Raw genomic sequence first — 20841 nt, forward strand, 5'->3', positions numbered from 1 at the left:
GGCCATTCTTTATTCTGCTTATTGTTTCGTTAATAAAAAAGGTGCTGCTTTTTTAACCTTCTAAGACACTGCTGTTTCTAACCTTATCTTGACTTTTGTTCGTCATACAGGAACTTTGTTTTATCTAAATTCACACACAGAACAAGATAATAAGTTATGTTTTGGACAGAGAGCAGTCTTAGATGTTGCCTCGCTGCGAGATATGCCATATGCTCGCAGAATAACGTTTGCAAGGAGCAGAAGAGCAACGTTCTCGAATGAAGTTTCCGAAGACCAGCTATGAGGTCAAGGTCTGACCTTGTCTCAAAAAGGGCGATTAACGCCTAGAAGCAGGTGTATAAAAGCGCGCACCATTATCATTTATACAAGCAACAAACTTTACAGCCGTACTGTTTATAGAGCTTAAACGAAACTCTCGCAATGAAAGTTTGTACCTGCCTTGTTCTTGTTCTGTGTATAGCATCTGCACACAAAAGTAAGTTGATGCGTCATAGAACACTACCTATGTCAGCTGCGTAACCATCCCGTTTTTCCTATATTGTTTGGAAGTTTTAGAACTGTAAGCAAATGCAGTATGAATTATTTGGTCGCCGAGAGTTCCATCAGTTTTCACCGACGGAACGTTTGCGCCGTGATTGAATACTCTAATATTTTAACTGCGCACAATGTCAATGAATGAAAGTCTGCAATGCATCCAGAAGGTCGTTTTCTCTCTGTGCCCGCAAACTACATTTGGGCTTCTTTTGCTGGAAAATAACACTCTCGCTTTTGGCATTTGTTAACTAGCGCGAGGTACATTTCAGCGTGATTGAGCTGGGAGTACAATTAACCGAATTTAATATCATACTGCCGAAATACTTCAAATAGCTAACGTTTCGTTACACAGCGTTTGTTTTGCACCTTTTCAGTGCCTTCTTGGTAGACATAGCCGTCTCGAAATGAGGGTTGATTATTTGTTCACATCGTTTTGCCTTTGTGCATATGCATATCTCTACGTGTATCCACCTTGTTATGGTCTTGAGCAATACCGCTGCGTGTATAAATAATTTAAAAAATGAAATGCAATAAAAAGGTGAAAGGTAGTGGGCGGAGGTCTGGAAATTGCAAATGTTTTGAAAAGTGGCAGAGATATTGTTCTGAAAAGCGCGCAGCTACTTCAACGCGTGTGCAATATATTTAACGTACCAAATTCAAGCTTGCCCGTTGATGTAGCTGTAGTCACGAAATCTTCTTGAAAATTATTTATGGAAGGAACAAAATAGCTTTTGTCTCTGTGACATTGTTCCACTGACCAATGTACAAGAAAATCGTTATGTAAGAAGAAAGTTTCATTAAAACTGCCGGTTCACAATAACTCTGAACTTTCTTTTCAACATTTTACCATTGGCTTTATTTGCCTGATCACCATAGTCTGTTATAGGAGAAGCTCTCGAGGTACTGGTAGATACATTCTCTGATGAAAAATAAAAATTGAAGGTAGATACAGCGAGTCTAAAGTAATAAGAAGAATTTTTAGCCGGTAGTTCTACGGTGCTTCTATCAGCCGATCCCTAAAAACGAAAACTACGTTCGAGATTAAAAACCGGAAGATGTACAGGCTAGAGCCTTGACTTAGCAAAATACAGAATTTATATGTTTCTCCTCATATTATAGCATTTTCCATATAGGACCACCAAGCGGAATCAACAATAGAGGAGAAAGAAAAGAGCGAAAAACCTGTCAGTCTGCGATCAGGGAATACGTGGCGGAGTCTACCGTAAGGATCCCCAGATATTTCTACAATTTTGAAACTAAGAGGTGCGAAAGGTTTTATTGGAATGGCATCATGCCGGCCGGCGTATATAGCACCCGTTTGGCCTGCGCTTCAGTGTGCAACCCTGGTAAGTACGAGAGCTCCTGGCACTACAGCTTTTATAGAAGCTACTGTGTTTCCTGTTTCATGCATATAGTAAGATTCCTAAGTACACAGCAAGCCGTTGAGCTCGCAAGCTTTTGTTAGGAGGCACCGTTCTGAGGTAACCGAAGCCTAACAGATAGAATATTGAGATAAAGAAAATCTGATCTGCCCCAGTAGGTTGTTTTCTTGCGTTTCTGCTCATATTTATGTCCTAGAATTTTCAATTCCTGTCTTAAATCGGTTATGTGATTCTTTTTCTCTGGCTAGGCCCGTTTTTTCTTTTCATCGTTGTTCCAAAACATTACGACGTCACTTATGCTCATTTATCTTATTTATACATGAGATATATAGAAGACAAACATAAAAGTGCATTTGACAGTTATATTTTTTCTTCTCCCATCGCAGCCTTTACTTCATATTGCAACCATCTTTCTCCTACTGGAATTGTTTGAAAAGGAACAACAATTTTTTTTAGGAATAACAGCACTGATTAACTAAACAATCCGACCGCTCTCAATTATGGCCTTTTTTTTTGCGGAAAGTGCATTGACTTTCTTAAAGTGAGCATCACGTCCAAGAATACATCTGTGCATGCTGCTGCTAGCACGTTTCTGTCTGTCATGTTTTTATGGTAGGAATTACGGCAAACAAATGATTACTTCGTGAGGATGTCTACCTCCTTGGCTGTATGGAAACTGGCGACCATAAGACACAACGGTTTGTTTTACAGCAATACTCGGATCAGTGTGCAGTGCCAAACATGACGTGGTATTTTTCTTATATGGAGTAAGTATTTCTAGGAACGCGTTCTTTAGCATCTCTTAACGTAATGTAATGCATGAACTTGCTAACTTCCTTGAGTTATACAACAATTATTGAAGAAACTCTATTCAAAAAGTGACAGATATCTTCACATGTTCATGTTCTTGATGGCCTTCACCAATGTCAAAATTTGTTCCTCTGAACCAGGTGAAACTGCCGGCTTTTGCACGAAAGAACCACCGGCAGGTTGCGAGGTGACAAAACAGTACAACTACAAAGCTCTTGCCTACTATTACAACAAATATTCCAGGACGTGCGTCGAGTTCGAATTCTGTGGGCCCCCGGTTAATCCAGAAAGCAATTATTTTACCACGAAGACAGCGTGCTTGCTGCAGTGCAGGTAAAGAACGATTTTCTTACCATCAAAATTTCTCCTTCTCGTCAGACAGCGTCAATGTTAAACTCCCGAAGCAAACTAATAATGTAATGTGAAGACGTCGAACAAATACAGTGAATATGAACAGTGAAAAGTGAACAGCGAACGGCGTGAATGATGTCAGTCGCAGGACGGCTTGACGACGTCGAAGAATCTTGGGTAGTAATCTCATAGGTCAAGCCAGTCACTTGACGGAGCACTCGATAAGGGCCACTGTACTGATAAAATTTCTCAGAGAGACCGACACGGCGAAAAGGGGTCCAAACTTGGACGAGTGAGCCCGGTGAATATGGTCTTGGCGACTCCTGCAGTCGTAAACGGACTTCTGGTAGGTCTGTGCGGCGGCGATCCGGTCGCGGGTGACTGGCGGGATGTAGTTGCTTGAGAGATGGCGTTACGTGCATACACCGTGGTTGAATGAGTAGAAGTCGGTAGCAATGTATTCAAGGGCAGGGCAGGATGCCGACCGTAGACAATAACAACGAATAGCCGGTGATGTCATGCCGCCCTAAGACCCTCAGTGCGCACTGCCTCCGACATTCCTGAAATCCGTAAGATTTGATAACTTGGGCTACAATATACGACTGCAAAATTTTGGCTGCTTTCAAAATTTTGGCTGCCTGCCTGGGAAAAACTACGAAAGTTTCAAAGCCCAAAATAAAACAAGAGTCTCCTGTTCATTCCAATATTCGCTTATATGTGTTGTCTGCATTGTTACGAGTGTTATAGGGGGATTAGACGTTCTTCAACGGCTGTTGGAAGCAGCGTGAAATCCCTTGTGTTCTTTTACCCCCACTTTAAAACGTGCTCTCATCAGCTCCATTTTTAAGCACCGCCGCTAGGATAAGAGCAAAGGTCTTAAACGAAGCTAAGAGAGAGAACATCTTAGGGCAATAAACTTTCTTCTATGGCTGCCGTACTTGCGATGTTGTCGTTCGACATACTGTACTATTTTCCCTTGCAAGGTCTCTGGAGAATATGCCTATAAGCACTATGCTATAAATGTTAAAACCTGCGGAATGGTCCCGGTGAGAGTGGAATGCAGCTACATAAACCGCTTAACTTTCAAAATGAAAAGATTTGACGACGGCTCCGGACCGTAGACAATGAGAGAATCGCAGTTTTTGTAGCGATAGCTACATTGCGGTAGCGTTTAGAGCCTTCAGCATAGCGACGCCATGGCCCTGTGGCTACGCCGCCACGCTGTCCCGTGGTAGGTCACGTGGTGCGGAGCAGCTGCCGGCGGTGCGGCGCCGTGCCCGATCCCGTGGTTCGCCACATGGTTGGTCACGTGACCAGCCACGTGGTGCGGAGCAGCTGCTGCAAGCGGCGCGGCGCGCCGGCGAAACCGAGCTGCCAAAGCTGTGCGCATGCGCCGTGTCAAGTGGGACGAAGATGAAGAAGGAACGCCCAACGAAACGCAGCGGCTGAAGACTGACTTTGCAGTTCAACTGAGCAAGTTCCACTCGGCCAGCTGTAGCGATCGCGTCACTCCAGGTTTAACCAGTGCTAAACCACCACCAATTTTTATTTTTTTCCTAAACCGCTGGTCATATTAGATTGTTTCACATCTATTAACAGAGGAGGCTAATTTACACTATTTTAGTCGTGAAGCAGAAAGTTATATACATACAAAGAAAAGCAGAGGGGTAAGCGTCGTTTTTCTTCTTTTCTAAAACTTCGCACTGGGAGATAGGAAGAAAGGATGTAGGTTGACGCTATGGACAAGACAAAGAAGTGAAGAATACAAAAAGCAGCTATTGGCCTAGGCTGATGCTTTTTGCATAGAGAAGGAACGCTTCGGTTCTTAGGAGCCCTTTGGAAGCCTACATTCAAGTGTCCGATTAGGTATCCTGCAAAAATAGCCCGCGAAAGCAAGGGGCCACGAAAATGGCAAGCGCAAAGCTTTCGCCCGCGTGGTGGGGGCAGATGTTCCATACTTTTACGGATTAGACAAGAAGCACAGATTCCAAAGTGTGAACGGCCCGCTTGATATTGCTCCTACGATACGCTACGAGGTCTGTGCACAGCAGTTCGTGGCAGCGTTGCCGGGAGCCTCGGTCGTTCGCGGACTCAACCATCGACGACGTGGGTGAATGGCTCACACTACCAACGGATGAGTCGCTACAATAAGTGTGAGTCCACCGCCCCGCTTGTAAACGTCGTCTTTTGCTTAACCGACACGGTCCTAACGTGATATGACAACCACGAGGATTCTTTCACGACATAGGACCGCTTTGTAGGCGAGCTCAAGAAGTGCTTCGGCGACTCTGTCGCGAAGAAGCGGGAACAACAAACTCTCGCGAAAATGCTCAGCCTACCGTTGATACATGTACCAAGTACAGTGATGAAACACAAAGTTATGCAAAGTCGTCTCTCCTCGCATGACAGAAGAAGACAAAGTTGGCCACTTACTTAAAGGATTAGCCGAAGACATCTACACTTTTTTTACCGGCAAAGCAAGTCACGAGTCCGTGTGTGGCGTCATCCAGCACTGCCGCACGTTTGAAACATTGAAAATGCGTTGCAGGTCATCTAAATTTGACTGCTTGTCCGCAGTGACGACGGTGCCAGCTGTAGACACAGCATCGTCATGTCATCTAGCTTCTACGATCCGCCAGATTGTTTGCGAAGAGTTGTCAAGGTCGCTGGAACTCACACGGAATTCCTCAGCTCTTTCTTCTTTGTATCCCACGCGCCCTGCTTCGCCAGCCGCCGCTAACGCAGAGGACTTGCAGGAGCACCGGGTACCCCGAGGGCTGCGGCCCAGCAAAAAACCGCGATCGCCCCCGAAGCACCGGCCCCGCTTTTACCAGCATACGCCAGCCACATACGACTAGAACTTTCGGCCCAATACTTCCTATGATGATTACTTGGCGGCGAAGCCTGCTCTTGGACCCTCTCTTGCGTGTTACCGCTGCGGTGAGCCCGGTCACATCTCGCGATTTGGTTTCCGCCGTCAGCCGCCCCGTTACGGCTCCTCAACCTATCCTCCGCAGTCCCATTACCAACCTGTTCCTTCTCGGTGCCGATCCTACCCGACTGATTCCGGCAACCGATGGCCTGTACAAATGCGGAACCATTCGCCGGCATTGGATAGAAGTGTGACACCGCCTCCAGCTTTCTGCACTCGTCAATCTTCATCACCCCGACGCCATTCCTCCTCGCTTTCGCCCGAAAATTAGTCGGCGCACCGATGGAGGTGAGGTAGCTGGAAGTATGCCGCCGGAAGAGGTGTCCCTGCCTGTAGTTATGTAACGCAACTAAGTGGATGTGCTAGTGGATGGTGCAACTGCGATGGCTTTAGTGGATTCTGGTGCTACTGTTTCCATTATGAGTGCTGCATTTAAGTGTCTCCTTGGGTGTAACGTTTTTTTTCGATGGGACAAAAATGTCCAGCTTTGTGGTGTGAGTGGCGAACTCTTGCCTGCAATTGGAGTGTGTAGTGTTAAGGTTTCCTTGAGCGGTGAACGCAAGGAAACCTTACCACTACACATTCCAATTGCAGGCAATGGTTCGCCACTCACACCACAAAGCTGGACATTTTTGTCCCACCGAAACAAAACATTACGTCCAAGGAGGCACTTAAATGCCGCACATTAAAAGCGGAACAGTAGAAGGATTCAACCCTATGGTCTCTCCTTGCGGAGGCTGAAGACCCCTCTGGTGCAAACCAGTTTCATGTACGAGATGGTCTCCTGTGAAAGAAAAACTATTCTTCTACAGGTCGCGGCCTTCTCCTGGTAGTTGCGAAGAACCTGTACACCTCCGCCTTGCATACCATGCACGATTACCCTACATCTGGACTTCTTGGGTCGGCACGAATGCTTCGCCGTACCCAAGCACGCTTCTACAGGCCGAAAATGCAGGCCACTACTGAGTGGCACGTGGCCAGCTCTACTCAGTGACCTACTAGCATTGCATCTTCTCAGCTTCACCCTGTGACACCCCCTGCAGCAGCGCTCGAGCAAGTGTGCATAGATATCCTGGGCCTATTCCAAAACTCCTGTCATGGGAACCGCTGGATAGCAGTTTGCGTTGATTACCTCTCTCGATTTTGCGAAACGGCAGTCCTGCCCTCGACTACCGCGCATGTTGTGTCCTCTTTTGTGCTGCGATCCATCGTCCTCTGCCATAGACCTCCAAAAGTTATCATCAGTGGTCGTGGTAGGCAGTTCACCGCTGACGTCGTGGAGTAGCTTCTCCTTTCCTGTTCATTACATTTTTCGTCATTCTTCGCCTTGCCATCCCCAGACGAATGGCATAAATGAGCTCACAAAACCAACGATCACTAACATGCTGTCAATTTACGTTATTCAAAGCGCAAAAACTAGGACAGCGTCCTGCCATTCATCACCTACGCGTTCAATACCGCGCGCCATGAGACTACTGGCTTCAGCTCCTTTTTATAATACGCTCGCCCCCCACACTACACCCTGGACATCCTTTTACCCTTTTATTGGTCCGCACAGAAAAAAAATACGCAAAAACATAGATGAAAGAGAGAGGGAGCCTGGATCAGCAATGCATTACCTGGCATAAACCCAATGCAAAGAAAAGGAGCTAAACGCTAAAAAAACTTAGTTTAAAAAGAAAAGCAGGGAAATAAAGACAACAAACAAACAAAAAAGTTAAAACCCAAAGTAACAGACCAGTCAGAGATACAGATAATGTCACAAATAATGTCAGCACAGATAGTGTCACATGCACAGATGGTACGAACAGAGTGTCAGGCCACAGTGAGAGGCATCCATGCCCAGCAAAGGAACACAGACGGCTTCTTTGTGCAGAGCTTGTGCAGGATAAATGAGGGACGAAGGAACTCATCGGGAATGTGTAGGAATTGTGCTGCTGATGAGATGAACCATTTGAATCAGAACAGCACAAGCAGCAGGGTTATTCAGAAAAGAGGGGTAAGTAGACGGTGTAATGTCAGATGATGTCACGGATCTCCGGAAGACACTCGGGCCGAGAGAATGGACTAGGCGACAGGTGTACCCACACAGACGCACATTTAATACACCCTATGTAACACAAACACTAGCACACAAAACTAACAAACCTAAAACAAAACACAAAGTTTACCAATACACACTACCCGGGAACACCCAGTCTACTAGCATTCGGCGGTTATGCTCAAGGTTTGGTGCTGATGAAGCGTTGCATGGGTCCAGTCAGTAGCATCCAAGTAGCCGGCGCCGAGGTGGAGTTCGAAGTGCTCAGGCTGGAGTCGCTGGCGGCGTCGTTGGCGGTGTCGTACGAGCTCCCGGTCCAAGTGCCCGCGGAGGTGTTGCCGGTGTTGTTGGCGTTGGGGGCACCGCGCGGGTGGCTGGCAACAGCGCTGGAGACACCCCTGTCCGTAGCAGGTGGTTGCGTGAGCCGTAGGCTGCCCGGAACGGGCTCAGGAACGGCAGAAAGTCCACGGCGCGACGCCGAAACTCAAGATCACCGGAGCAGTAGCCGGCGTTGCTCTCATCCACCCGAGGTGTTGTTGTTGTTAGCCTATCAAAACAAGCCCTGACCGGCCGGAAGCGTTGTCGTCGTCGTCTTTGTCTGCTTTTCTCCACCAATCATCTCTTCCCACTTCACCGAATACTTCTTCTTCATCTCCTTTATTCTGGGGTTAATGCATGCCATGCTTATTGTCATCCTCGTCGTATTCTAAAAACTTCTTTAGTTTATGCTTCAATTTCAAACTTCCTCTCACATGTGACAGACAAGCAGAAAGATTTTAAACGGGAAACGAAAGCAGAAGTAAGGGAACAATTCCGGAAATAATGACTGACAACTTCGCACAACATGCCACATGAACAAGTTAAAGATGGAGATAGACCAATTTTTTTTTAAAGCAGAAAGGGAATCTGCCATGCCCAGTGAGTAAAGTAACAAGAGGACTCCTTGGTAGTCGGATAGAAAGAATATTTAGCGTATCAGTGATCCAGTTAATTAATTTTGGGCCGCCATTATTCTCTTGCTAATAAGTTTTCCATAAAAGAAGTGAGAAATGGTGTAAGCGGGAAAGCACGCAACGGCGTGAAAGGGTAGAAGTGTGTCAATGGCCATATTGCCGGATATGAAATAAAAGAAATGGGGCAAGAGAAGACAAACGATAGAAAGGTTTCTAAATGGAAATAATTGGCGGGTTAAATGAAGTAATTGAAGACAGGGCAGAAAGCAGGGACAGGGAATCAGCGTAAAAATGAACGGGCACAGAAGGAGGGTTATTAATAGCAAACGCAACAGCAGAATAGAAGGCTACAAGCTCCGCGGCATAGGCACTAGGGGTGGTTCTAAGGATATGCGATGAACGTATAAAATATTTTGTATGGAGCTAAGAACAACAAAAGCAGCACCAGCACAGTGATAAGTGAATCACTCGTCAGTGTAAATATGCACTGCACGTTGACAAGAAAAGGTCAAGGCTTCCTGATAACTAAGTTGAGCAAAAGAAAATTTAAATTTCAATGACGGATGGTCAGACCAGATATTAACTACAGGCTAAATTTCAGACGGGTTATAAAATGTCTTACTGTATACAACGGGTTGCCGTAATGTGAAAAGCATGAACGCTGCACATAACTGGCCTAGATTAATAGGCAATGGTAGAAAGTCTGCAAAAACATGAAGAGCAGCGGTTCGCATACAATTGCAGGCACCATTAGGAGCAAGTGGAATTCGTTGAAGCGATAAGACCCAATCGGCTTGCCAGAAAATGGGGCAATAATACCACGAAGCTCGGGCGGCGTAGGTAATGGGGGAAGAATAACTTTATAAAAAATTAGGCGCAAATGCGAAGGAGAAACACGAAAATGGGAATAAACCATTTAAGGAGTTTGGTCGTATATGTAATAAATTTCTCTTGCAAATGATTAACATGAGGAATAAAGATTAGATGGGAGTCAAAAACAACTCCTAATTAATATTGGGTTGACACTTGAGACTAATTGTCTAGGCGTATAGTTGGCTCACGTTTGCGCAACGCCGGGACAAGATTAAAAAATAAAACATAACACTTTTGGGAGTATAAGTGAGCATAATAGTTGGCACGCCAGTTTTGGATTAATGTTAAAACATTTGAACGCAATGTTGACAACTCGCGGCTAGTCTTTCCAGGGACAAGGATAATGGTGCCACCAGCATATGAATGAATGTGGATAGGTGAGGGGACAGGAAGATTTTAGAGGTGATAAATTAAAAGGTTCCAAAGTAAAGGTGAAAGACGTGAACCTTGCGGACTTTCGACAAAAGAAGGCACAGAAAGAGTACAAGAAGCAGTCCGATGGGTCAAATTTCGGTTATGTAGGAAAGAAGCCAAGAGGGAATATAAATTTCCTGGACAACGATGTTGCCTTAACAAATTTAAAACCGAAGGGTGGCAAACACTATCAAATGTACCTTTCAAGTCCATACTACCATTTTCTTCCGAGCCTCATGAAGATCCTTCCATCACCGAGGCACTGTCTCGCCGAAGAGGCCCAGCGCCTTGACCGCCTTCGTATTCTCGCCTCCCAAGATTGGTCCAAAGTGCTCTACGATGCCCACCGGCCCCACGTCACTCAGAGCCCTGGTGATTTGGCATTGTTGTGGCGGCCTTTCCGGACGCAGGGATTGTCGCAGAAGCTGCTGTCCCACTACAATAGACCCGATGTTATTATTGAGCAAATTAGCCAGTTCAATTACCGCATAGCGCGTCTTACGTCAAGCGGCCGTTGTTCTGCACGAACTGAAGTGACTCATGTTACCCGGCTGAAGCCCTACCTTTCGCGCGGTGCTTCTCAACTCGCCCGGCGGGCTTCGGCTTCGTAGGGGAAAGAGGCGATACCTGTTCTGCGCGGTCGGCATCGTTGACTACGCAGATGAGGAGAACGAGATGGATGCGTCTCGTCTCATGCTCGGCAAGCGGACCCAGCTAATTTCAGTCGCCCGTCCTGGTCTGAGTAAACCCCTAGTCTTAACAATATCGTAGTCCTACTATATACGCAGAAAAATATATTAAGCCTTCCATGCTCACATTTCCACGAATCGATAATGACCATAAAGTTGATCCTCCTTTTGCATGTACCGATTTCATGCGTTTTTTTCTTTCTTTCCGTGGCTATTTATGAATAGTATCAACTCCCCGGACCTATCGCAAATAATACTGACCACGCCAGATTTATTAATGCCCTAGAAAAAATTCCTTGTTGTCACAGAAGATCGGCGCACCCCGGAAGCGATCCCCCACTAATGCGCATAGTAGATAAAAGAACCTCGTGTGAGCTGCTGCCCTCTCCATTTTGCTCACTGGCGCCTCGCGAAAGAAAACATATCCGGGCTTGCCGTCGAACAGTCGAGAAGTCTCAAGTAAATGCTACTAATTGCCGACGGAGAGGTTGTACATGATGAAAAAAATAGCGTAAAAGAAACGCGAGGGACGGAAAGGGAACGACGCCGACAGACAAGCGCCTAACGTGGGGCGATGCCTCAACATTAGCCTAGGTGAACATCGTAATTCCCCAAAAAGATCATTAACGGAATCTTCCTGAGCATTGCCGCGAATGCAGCGAAGAAGAGGAGCACAAGAAGAAAAACTGTGCACCGGTTTTTTGTAGAACCACCGTGCTTTTCAGACATCGCGATCAGCTCGTACGTCAGGTTATGGAGGCATACTTTATAAGGAAATGTCATGATCTGTGTGTCAGCGGGCCCACTGTGAAATTTATTTTTTAAGTCTCCGCATTTCACTGATGTCCTTTTCGATAACGGGGCTTTTCGCTGAATTGATTCTTCCTTGGCGATAAGTGACCCATATGCTGCTTACGATTCCTTTTTCCTTGTGGACTGGGCTTCCAAGGGTCTGTTTATTTTTTGTTTTTCTTTCAAAGTTACTCGTATAAATTGCGTGTTTTGGCTATAAACCGCAGTTGCGAGTTAGAGTTAGCGCTTGTCAGCATCGTTTCCTTTCCATCCCTCGTGTTCCTTTTGCGCTATTTTTTCATCATGAACGTTATCAAACTCGCCCATCTTTCGGCTTTGCCTATTGAGAGAATGTAGCCTTGAGCGCGCTCAGTGATGTCCACTCTTTTTCGCTCGCGCCCCGGTGGCGCTGGGTAGGGCGAACTCGATTTTTCTTAATTTTTCTTACCAATGACGCGCATCTAGTGTGAGGCTGAGAAAGAAATTGTACAGTTAATGAAATGAACATGTGCGCACCTGCCGTCGCACCAAAAGCGAAGAGACGTGGCGCACGCCTATACGTGAAGTACGTTGAGATCTGTCAGCCCGTGCCACCATTTTAGCTTTGGAGAAGCGCGCCCGCACGACTTCCGGGTCAACACCACTCTCCCAGCCAAGGACTTGAGAGGCAGCGTGCGCCGATCTTCGGGAAGACCCCGTCGGACTATCGCAGCGCCTGGTGAACAAAATGTGTTTTGTTTGTTTACCTCTCTGTCGCTTGTATTAGTGCACTTTAGCTGCAATATTTCTATTTTCTCTCCGGAGTGTTATTTGCACGAGCTTCATTGTATCGGAAATCACTTTCTATAGGCTCGTACGAGTGATTGGAAATTTTTCTGTGCCGTGTCCTTGCTGCATACAGTTTGTTTTGTTTTGTGAGCCTATGGTCTCTACCCATTACGTTGCTTGCGACCGGCGAAAACTGGGTACCAAACGACCAACCCCCTTGTCACTTGGTAGACAGTCTAGCTGAGTTGCCACTCTGAGTCGAGGGCATCTCTTCTGAGACCTAGACCGCTACCCCACACACTCTAAGGGTGTCTGGGAGTGCACGCTAAAGTGCGCTAAGGTGACAATTGTAAACATCGTAATCTGTATTGTAAAACACTTGATAGTGTTACAGCTAATTTATCTGACCGTTTGGCAATGTTTTTGTTAAAAATAATTGTTACGTTTTCGTTAAATTTTACTTATTGTTTTCATATATTTTCGAGAAATAAGATTATGATCCCTTAATACTTTAAATTTTTTCTTCTGTGTGTTTGTTTTGCTTACACGAATTTCGTGCACTGATTTATATGTTCATTGTCATATCTTTTACTACCTGTTAATATTTTCCGGAAACATTATTCATTGTACTCGGTTATTTTTCGCCCACTTTTACATATTTTAGTACACCCACCACCCTTTTTGTAATGCGCTGACAGGCGCTTTATGAAAAAAAAATGAAAATAAAAGATGAAGATGGAGGTGCCGCTGCGTGAATGACAAGCCCCTCAACAGCTTATAGCAACAGCTGGTGCTGTTTGGGTCAGTGCGCTGGGAAATTTGGTCTTTTCGAAAACGACTTAGATGAGTGCCGTATCGAGAATCTCCTAAGAAGACACCACCTTTTGCACTACAGATAAGGCCGAAAATCCGGCAGGGGCAGCCGCTATCACCCGCTACGGTGGCTCAGTGGTTAGGGCGCTCGACTACTTACCCGGAGTTCCCGGGTTCGAACCAGACCGCGACGGCTGCGTTTTTATGGAGACGAAACGCTAAGGCGCCCGTGTGCTGTGCGATGTCAGTGCACGTTAAAGATCCCCAAGTGGTCGAAATTATTCCGGAGCCCTCCACTACGGCACCTCTTTCTACCTTTCTCCTTTCACTCCCTCGTTTATCCCTTCCCTTACGGCGCGGTTCAGGTGTCCGCCAATATATGAGACCGATACTGTGCTATTTCCTTTCCCCGAAAACCAACTATTATCAGCCGCTATCAAAACATCAAGAAATTTCGGTGGATCAACAATGCACGAATCACGACGTTATTTTTCATGCGACTACAATGCTCCTGAGTGCACAGGAATAGGATATTGAGTACTTATACTTGTGCATATGAGTGCAATTTAGCCACATCTAGATGGAAACATTCGTAGGGAGTTTGTCTAAAAAGTTTCCCAAACCTGCAGCGTTAGTTTCGAACCACAGCATAAACAGAGGACTTTCCGTTGAAGGCGTTGATAAAGTGTCGCTTTCGTGCCTTAGCAGCGAGGAATCTATTTCTTGTGTGGACTTTCCATGTGGAAGAGATGATGCTGTCGATAAGCTAGAGTAAGTCTGCTAGGCGGGTAAAATATAAGCCGCGGTATATCCGGCTGATGTTGCGGATCCGTCTGTACACACGCGCCCACTGAATAAATGTGCACGAATTGGCCGCTTGGGAGTGGCACCTGTTAGCAGTAATGTTTTTATTTTCCCTGAAATGTAGTGGAAGGAAGATATGGTTTCTTTAGTCTTCTGTTAGCACTATGATAGCGCTTCATATGGCATCTGACAGCGCTCGCGCTTTGCACTCGCTTTCGTCATATGGAGAACGATTTTTATTTTGTTCAGAGCCTATAGACATTAAGGCGTATGGTAGAGGTAGAGACATCTCGAGCCCGGAAATATAGATATACGATGCCTTTTGATACTCTGGCCGGCACAGCTGCAAATGAATCCACGCATTCCTTGGAGACAACCGGACTGAACAATGACAAGTGCGTTTATTGAGCGTGATAGTTACTGCCTCTGCCCCAGTGGAAAACTGTCAAATATTATGAATACAACACTTAAACGGACTCGGCACTGAAATACTGCTGCCCATTTTAGGCGAATTATCCTGGAACGTCCACTTCTACTCGCATTAGTAAACTTGAGGATGCCTGCCATTCATAATACCACCCACAAAAAAATCATTGTGCGCAGAACGGACACTTAATTTGGGATTATACGCATGGGAATAATATTGTTCGCTTCCTCCACCACACCATCGAGAACATGGCGATCGTCGATTTGTCCGCGCCAACGGAGGCCCTCGTGTATATACAGTGTCGTCCACTCTTAGGGGGAACGCACGGCCGCGTGACACTCTCTTCGAGCGCCAGTGAGACCGTCATTGCTGCGCATCGAGGCAAAGTGGCAGACGACGCGAAGCACTTTAAGTGCCATCTCCAAAGGCGCTTTCTGGGCGTATCAGTCTGCGCAGGCGCACTGCAGGAAACGCCGGCGAACCTCGGCGAGGCGCCGATATCTTTGCGTGCTAGGTGTCGGCGCCAGCGCACGCGCGCTCGTGTACGCGTCGGAATGGGGGGTCTGGTTTACAACGATCGGAGGCTCGCGGGGCTCTGGGTGACCCTTCTCTTCAAAGTTTAAGTTGTCCTTTCAGCGCTCCCCAACCCCTTCTCTTCACGGCTTGAGATTCTTTCCGTCGACTTGACAGGAGAAGCAAGCCAGCACCAGGAACATGAAGATGCATGCCCTTTTCCGACGCCCGTCCCGGCGTGCGCCAAGAGCCGAGACGCTGAGCGCGTACGCACAGGAAGGGCCCTTGGAGCTGGCTCTTTATTACCCTGAGCCACTTTTCTTGGATGTGCGGCCGTGTCGGGTGCACTAGCGCTCCCACTAGCGCACCACGCGCTCGCGTGTTCACCCTAAGAGTGGGCGACTGTGTACAAGGTCGTCCACTCATAACGTGAACACGCGAGTGGTTCGCCCTGCTCTTAGGAGCCCCAGTGTGTCCTTCGCAGCCGTGTATCCAAGTTAAAACCCAGACGACGCAAAGCACCATTTCCGGATCCCTCTTAGCCAGTATAACTTTTTTTGCATGCGGCGAGAACGTGTTGAACGTACTGGCGCTCCGAAGCGCACGGCCCAGCACTCCCGTGTTCGCCTTGCGAGTGGACGACCCTCCACATTAGTGGGGCGCGTGCTGGCCGGGATTAGACCAACGGTTGTTATCGGCGAAGGCAAATCATATACAACAGCAGCGCTTTCATGCGCCGAATTTTAAGAGACAACACAGAATATAAACTTTATGAGTGAGATCGGCGTTGTTCCTACAGAGGTTAATTTTCTAACCATCACATAAAAAGGCTCAACTCACGCAGCGGTAAAAGCAATATTTCCAATGTACGTTTCGCATGCCTTCTGCACGCGCCCATTGTTGCGTGCTTCTGTTGCGTGCTCCAAATGCGTTACACATTCTCATTTTGAAAGCCTCTTTTTATGTGTGCGCCTTTTGTTCGTTCTTCATTATGTTTAGCTGGAAGAATATTATTCTATATCTGTGACTCCCTCTACATTGTGTTCGTGAAACTGACATTTCGCTGCAGTTTAATAAGACCGTTAAAATATTCGGAAAACAAGAACTTTCCGCTATTACAGTTATCAAGATGCCTTTTCTTTATTTGCTTGAAATGTAGTGAACTTTGTTGATGCAAAAAAATTTAGAAAGCATGTCCTCGGGAAACCACCTTTTTGTGTCTAATGCTTTCTTTATATTCTTTATTTGATGGTCTATGAACAAGAAGTGTATTTACTATTTTCCTATCGTGTATTGAAATACGTATACATAACTGCCGCTCGCTTATATAGGCTGGATAAGATCAGTGCAAGGCTCTCAGTCTTCATTTACTGCTTGTAAATGATGTTGAGAATAGAAGTCAATATAGCTACGCAGAGTGCATGAACTTAATCCCGTTGTTTCTGTGCCATGGCTTAACAAGACCTTAATTTTTTACAGTGGATTTCCAATCATTTCGAACAGCACCGAGTGAAGATGGAACCTTCCTTTAAGGAATTCTTGTAGAATTTACACTCGCATGCACTCTAGAATACAATCAAGATGCGCCACATCATGGGGAACATAATTGTATTACGGGTTAAAAGTGTAATAAACGTAAATATTTTTAACAATTAAACATTCTTTGATACAAACTCCGACGGGTTTCTCTGATGCAAGTTCAACTTTAGTGGCCAAGTAGCATTTTGCCAGTGTACCCAATGCTAGCGCGGTTTAAAACGCCCGTCTCTTTCCTTACCTGCCGACCCTACTCACTCGCCGTCCTCGACTTGGGTTGAGTCTACTTGGCAAAAACTTTATAAGGTCTGAACGATAGGATAACACCGAGATGCCAACAGCGGACGAGATTGCCTCTCAACACTAGATTTATTCGTCGTCCTTCTCATTGCTCAACAACGGCCCATACGTGGATCGTTACACATTCACAAAAACATCACTCAGGTAGGATTTCAAGAGCTCACCTGTGATGTAATTGCTGAAGTCAGTTACGATGTCCTCATGCTAGCAAAGGGCAGTGGATGCGTCAGCCTCAAAAAAAGGTGCAGCCACTCCTTGATGGGGCCATATTCCGCCGCTGGTTCGTACTTGCGCATGCACAGTGCTTCTGGTATTGCCGGCATGATATCGTTTATACACTTCACTGCAGGTTTTAGGAGATGTCGACGCTGCTTAGGGAGGTAAATAACAGTAGCTTGATGTCGTTATGTTTTTGAACGGTACGCCGGGTCCTTGTCATGTGTAGTTATGGGACGCTTGAAGACATAATTCAGACAAAAGTACAGACGGCAACCCGACACTACGGTTAGTAGTCGCCGTTCCCTTTACTCAGCCACGTTACTAGAGCCACCGCGTTGTCTCAGTGGTTATGGCACTCGGCTGCTGACTCGAAAGACGCGGGTTCGATCCCGGCCGTGGCTGTCGAATTTTGATGGAGGCGAAATTCTAGAAGCCCGTGTACTGTGCGATGTCAGTGCACGTTAAAGAACCCCAGTCGGTCGAAATATCTGGAGCCCTTCACTTCGGCGTCCCTCATAGCCTGAGTCGCTTTGGGACGTTAAACCCCCATAAACCATAGACCATCCATCATGTTTCTGACGTGGACCTTCACATGTTCTGAAAATGTTCCGTGAGCTAGAATCTGAAGACATCATCGGTAATGCGATTGCAGAAGTTGGCCACAAAAGTGTCCTGTGCCCAAAAACGTCGAGCATCAGACCGTGCACTGACAGTTTGCAGGTGTGCATTGCAACACAGTGATGAGGGTGGCATCCGAGAAACACCTCAGCCGCCTTCTCTCCCTCTCCGGCATCCTGAACTGCAAGATGCTGGCTATGCATAACGTGCTAGAGGGCGTCAACATACAAGGTGTGGTAAGAAAGGTATGTTTCGTAGGCTAGAAGCGCACCCCCACATTTCTGTCATTATAATAGTATGTAAAAAATGAAAAGCGCGTCAGACGGTTCTTACCAGAAAAAGAAGCATACAATGCAGGGTCCGAGCAAAGCAACAGGTATATCAATTATATCGCCTCCTACCACGCTGCCGTCAAGGCAAAATTCAAAAGCGTAACAACTGTAATTTTTCTCGCATCGATTCAAATGCATATAGCCACTAAACTTGCAATAGGAGTATTGCCAATTGGCCAGTAAATTACACAGCTGCACTGAATCATATATTGCATATGCTGAATTGGAAAGATGGATCAAACGAAAATATACTGCAAGATAATGTTTGCCCCTCTTCAAAACATGGTCGATCACTGCTCTACAACATCTGCTTGGATCGTTCACTCGGCCATCATGAAAATTTGAACAGGTCGCTACTTTCAAATGGCACGAAATGCGAGAGGGTACGTTTTATTTGCGATTTTGCGTTTTATCCTTGACAGGGAGAACAGATGTGCACGCCTGGGCACAGTTACTGCAAGTTCCTTTTACACGTCGGTGTCAGGGTCAAGCTGGCTCACAGCGCGTAAAGGTGCTCTAGAGCGCAGTTTTTCAGCTTTTCCCGACACTCTGTGGGGATTGCGCACCATGACAAGATCTGCGGGTTCAGAGCGTTTCGTGGAAATCAAGGATAATCTGCTGCGTATGCTGCGGCACCATATTATGGCGGGATAAGTTTTGGACATGCATGTGTTGCACGTGTGCTGCCACTGCAGCAGTTTCGAAACACGTGCATGCGTCAATTGGGGAGGACTAATTGGAGAGGGTTAATTGGGGAAGTAGATCATTATCTGCAGAAGATAGAGTTAATTAGAGGGAAATGGGAGACACCTTTGCCCTGCAGTGGACGTAGCCAGGATGATGATGATGATTCATGCTTCCGTTCTGCATATCTGGCTCCTGCATAATGACGGCTGTGCTGCCGTACAGAAGGTAAAATAGGGCCAACTGCGCTGTTAAAGCAGAGGGCTACAGGCGTGGACGAATTGAAGACACGAAGGCTGATTCACAGCTAAGTGAGAACCACTCGTGTGCCAGCGGTCATCCTGTGCCTTATCTCCGTGTAAATGGACGTTCACTCTTAAGAACGGCTCAGCAATGTTGTGCTCGCGCTTCCTTCCTACTGTTGAGCTCGGCGCTGTGCGGCCTGCTCTTGCCCCCCCCCCCCCCCCCCTGCCACCGGATACGGGCCGGTGTAGTTTCGGCTACTAGGCTTTGTTCCGGTGCAACGCCAGCGGTGGGGATGGGCTGGCCGGGGCCCGTCCTCTGGGGATGCAAAACCCCATGGGAGTGGCAGCGACTCCCAAGCGACTGAGTGGGCCAGTCGCGCACGTGAGGTCCGATGCCTGTGCGGAGGCAGGCCTGGTTGTATAACCAGGTTGGACTCACGGAATTGGGCTCGAAAAGTGCTCGAAAACCAAAAGGCCTCTGCACGCGGGGGCGTGCGTGGCTACCGGCTGGCGCGTCGGTTTCTGGTCACGGAGAGGCCAGGTCCGCGCGGGGGTTTCCAGCAGAAGGGCTCCTTGGGAGCGATGTCCTCGGGGAAGCAGCCAGGGATGGCTGACCGCGGGGCCGTGAGGCTAGAGCGCGGGACGCCGAGGTACGGGGGACCTTAGTACGACCGATGCGAAAACCGTCGATGTTGTGGAGTAGCGGTGGAGTAGGACCGGGTTATCTCACGCTCGGCCAGGTTCCTGGCTTGTGAGCCGGTCAGCCCGGCCCTGAACACTCCCTCCTGAGTAGGTGTGGAGCAAGCCAGGGGAGGAAATACGTCCAAGGTTGGTTGGTTGGTTGGAAGCACAGGTGGGTCCCCGGGAGTCTAATTCCATTGCCTGGATCCACCACACACACTTCCGGAGTCTGAAAAACCGCGAAAAACACTTGACGGTTAGTAGCTGGGCAGCGATTCGCAAGTCCGAACCGGACCCCTAAATGTCGTGGAGGAGCCCGAGGCAGCTGACCCGGGTTAGGATTTCCTGTCTCCGAGTCGGAGCTATTGCGTCGTTGGGTGATCGGGCATCCCGTGAGTGGAGCCGCACCATTGGTCAACATCGACGCCCTCCCGGTCCTGGCCAGACAGGAGTCGAGCAATGATAAAATGAGGGTCAATGTCTCGCTGTCCCCATTCCCATCACATTACCCATAACCCTTCTCTCAGTCCCATTCCCACAACCTACGTCCCACCCCCTCCGCTACGTCCCAGGGGAGATCAGGGGAGTCTCCCCGGGCCCGCTCCCCTGGCTGTGGGTCGCTTAGTAGCATTACCCCATTTTTTTATTTTCTCTCCTACGGGTGGCAAAAGCACAACATTGCCTTCGGGCCTTTTCATTTATATTACGATTGGGTTAAGCCTGTTCTATTTAAGTGGCACAGGCAGGGGCCTAATGGTTTACATTCCTTTTCTGGTTGCCCCACCATACTTATGTTGAGCTCGGCGAAATTGGACATGGGGAGGATTCCCTGAGGACCACGGCGAGGGTGGGTGAGCGCTCTGGAGGAGACGTGGCTGGAATGCCGGAAGCAGCGACGATAATAGCGTCCACACGTGTTCGTTCCGGTCCTCACACGACGAAGTACAAGATCAGTGTTGCCCTCTTCAGTCACGCTGGGGTTGAACAATTGCCCGAGTGCCGCGCCTTCGATAGAGTTTCCGCGTTCCGGTCATCAGTACAAGATCTTTCAACCCCTGCTGGGAGACAGCCTGCATTCCTGTGTCACGCAGGTGCCTTTCGGGTCCACATGGGCCTGGTCCGGACACACG

The 20841-nt window shown here is 47.4% G+C and overlaps 1 protein-coding gene across 1 annotated transcript; it reads left to right on the plus strand.

Moving 5' to 3' along the window:
* The first annotated feature begins 438 nt into the window (after nt 1–438).
* Nucleotides 439–16657, plus strand: LOC144134695 (uncharacterized). The gene is made up of 4 exons (XM_077667544.1): nt 439–475; nt 1668–1880; nt 2867–3059; nt 16576–16657. Exons 2-4 carry the CDS (start codon nt 1826–1828, stop codon nt 16607–16609), a joined length of 282 nt encoding a protein of 93 aa, XP_077523670.1. The 5' UTR covers nt 439–475; nt 1668–1825; the 3' UTR covers nt 16610–16657.
* Nucleotides 16658–20841: the final 4184 nt, after the last annotated feature.

The sequence above is a fragment of the Amblyomma americanum genome, chromosome 5 (assembly GCF_052857255.1).
Source record: "Amblyomma americanum isolate KBUSLIRL-KWMA chromosome 5, ASM5285725v1, whole genome shotgun sequence".
NCBI classification, from domain to species: domain Eukaryota; kingdom Metazoa; phylum Arthropoda; class Arachnida; order Ixodida; family Ixodidae; genus Amblyomma; species Amblyomma americanum.